At 65.9% G+C, this 469-nt stretch overlaps 1 protein-coding gene across 1 annotated transcript in view; it reads left to right on the forward strand.

Moving 5' to 3' along the window:
* The window catches only part of HOXD3 (homeobox D3), a 30,219-nt gene that overhangs the window by 26,414 nt on the left and 3,336 nt on the right, over positions 1 to 469 (forward strand). Inside the window, 1 exon segment of the mRNA XM_005416102.3 lies at positions 277 to 466. Within this exon segment, the coding sequence (XP_005416159.3) occupies positions 327 to 466 (140 nt within the window). The 5' untranslated portion in view covers positions 277 to 326.

Here is a 469-nt window from a genome sequence, read left to right on the forward strand (position 1 = left end):
CTCCTCGGGTCCTTCCCTGGTGTGCTCTGCTCTCTCCCTGATGTGGCCCAGTCTGCCCTAATTCCTGCCTGGTGACCTTGCTCCTACCCTTTTGTCCCCTGGTCTTTCTTTAGGTCCCCTGCTCCTTCCTTGATGTCTCCCAGCCCTCCCCTGGCAGGGAGACCGAGGCTGAGGGTGCCGGAGTGCGGGGGTGCCGGGACCGGCCCGTGCCAGCCGCCACCAGCCGGTTTCCCCCTCTAAAAGTCTCTTTTGTGTCCCTGCTGTTTCCCTGCCCAGGTGGCTGCGAGTGGCCTGGGCCGAGGACGTGAGGCGTGGGGCGGCGGTCAATGTTATTTGAGCGGGGGCCGCGGGCCTCGGCGATCGCAGAGCAGAGGATGCAGAAAGCCGCCTACTACGACAACGCGGGGCTCTTCGGGGGCTACACCTACAGCAAGGCCGACGCCTACCCCTACGGCGCGGCCCACCAGCC

This window comes from Geospiza fortis, unplaced genomic scaffold, assembly GCF_000277835.1.
Source record: "Geospiza fortis unplaced genomic scaffold, GeoFor_1.0 scaffold112, whole genome shotgun sequence".
Classification (NCBI taxonomy): domain Eukaryota; kingdom Metazoa; phylum Chordata; class Aves; order Passeriformes; family Thraupidae; genus Geospiza; species Geospiza fortis.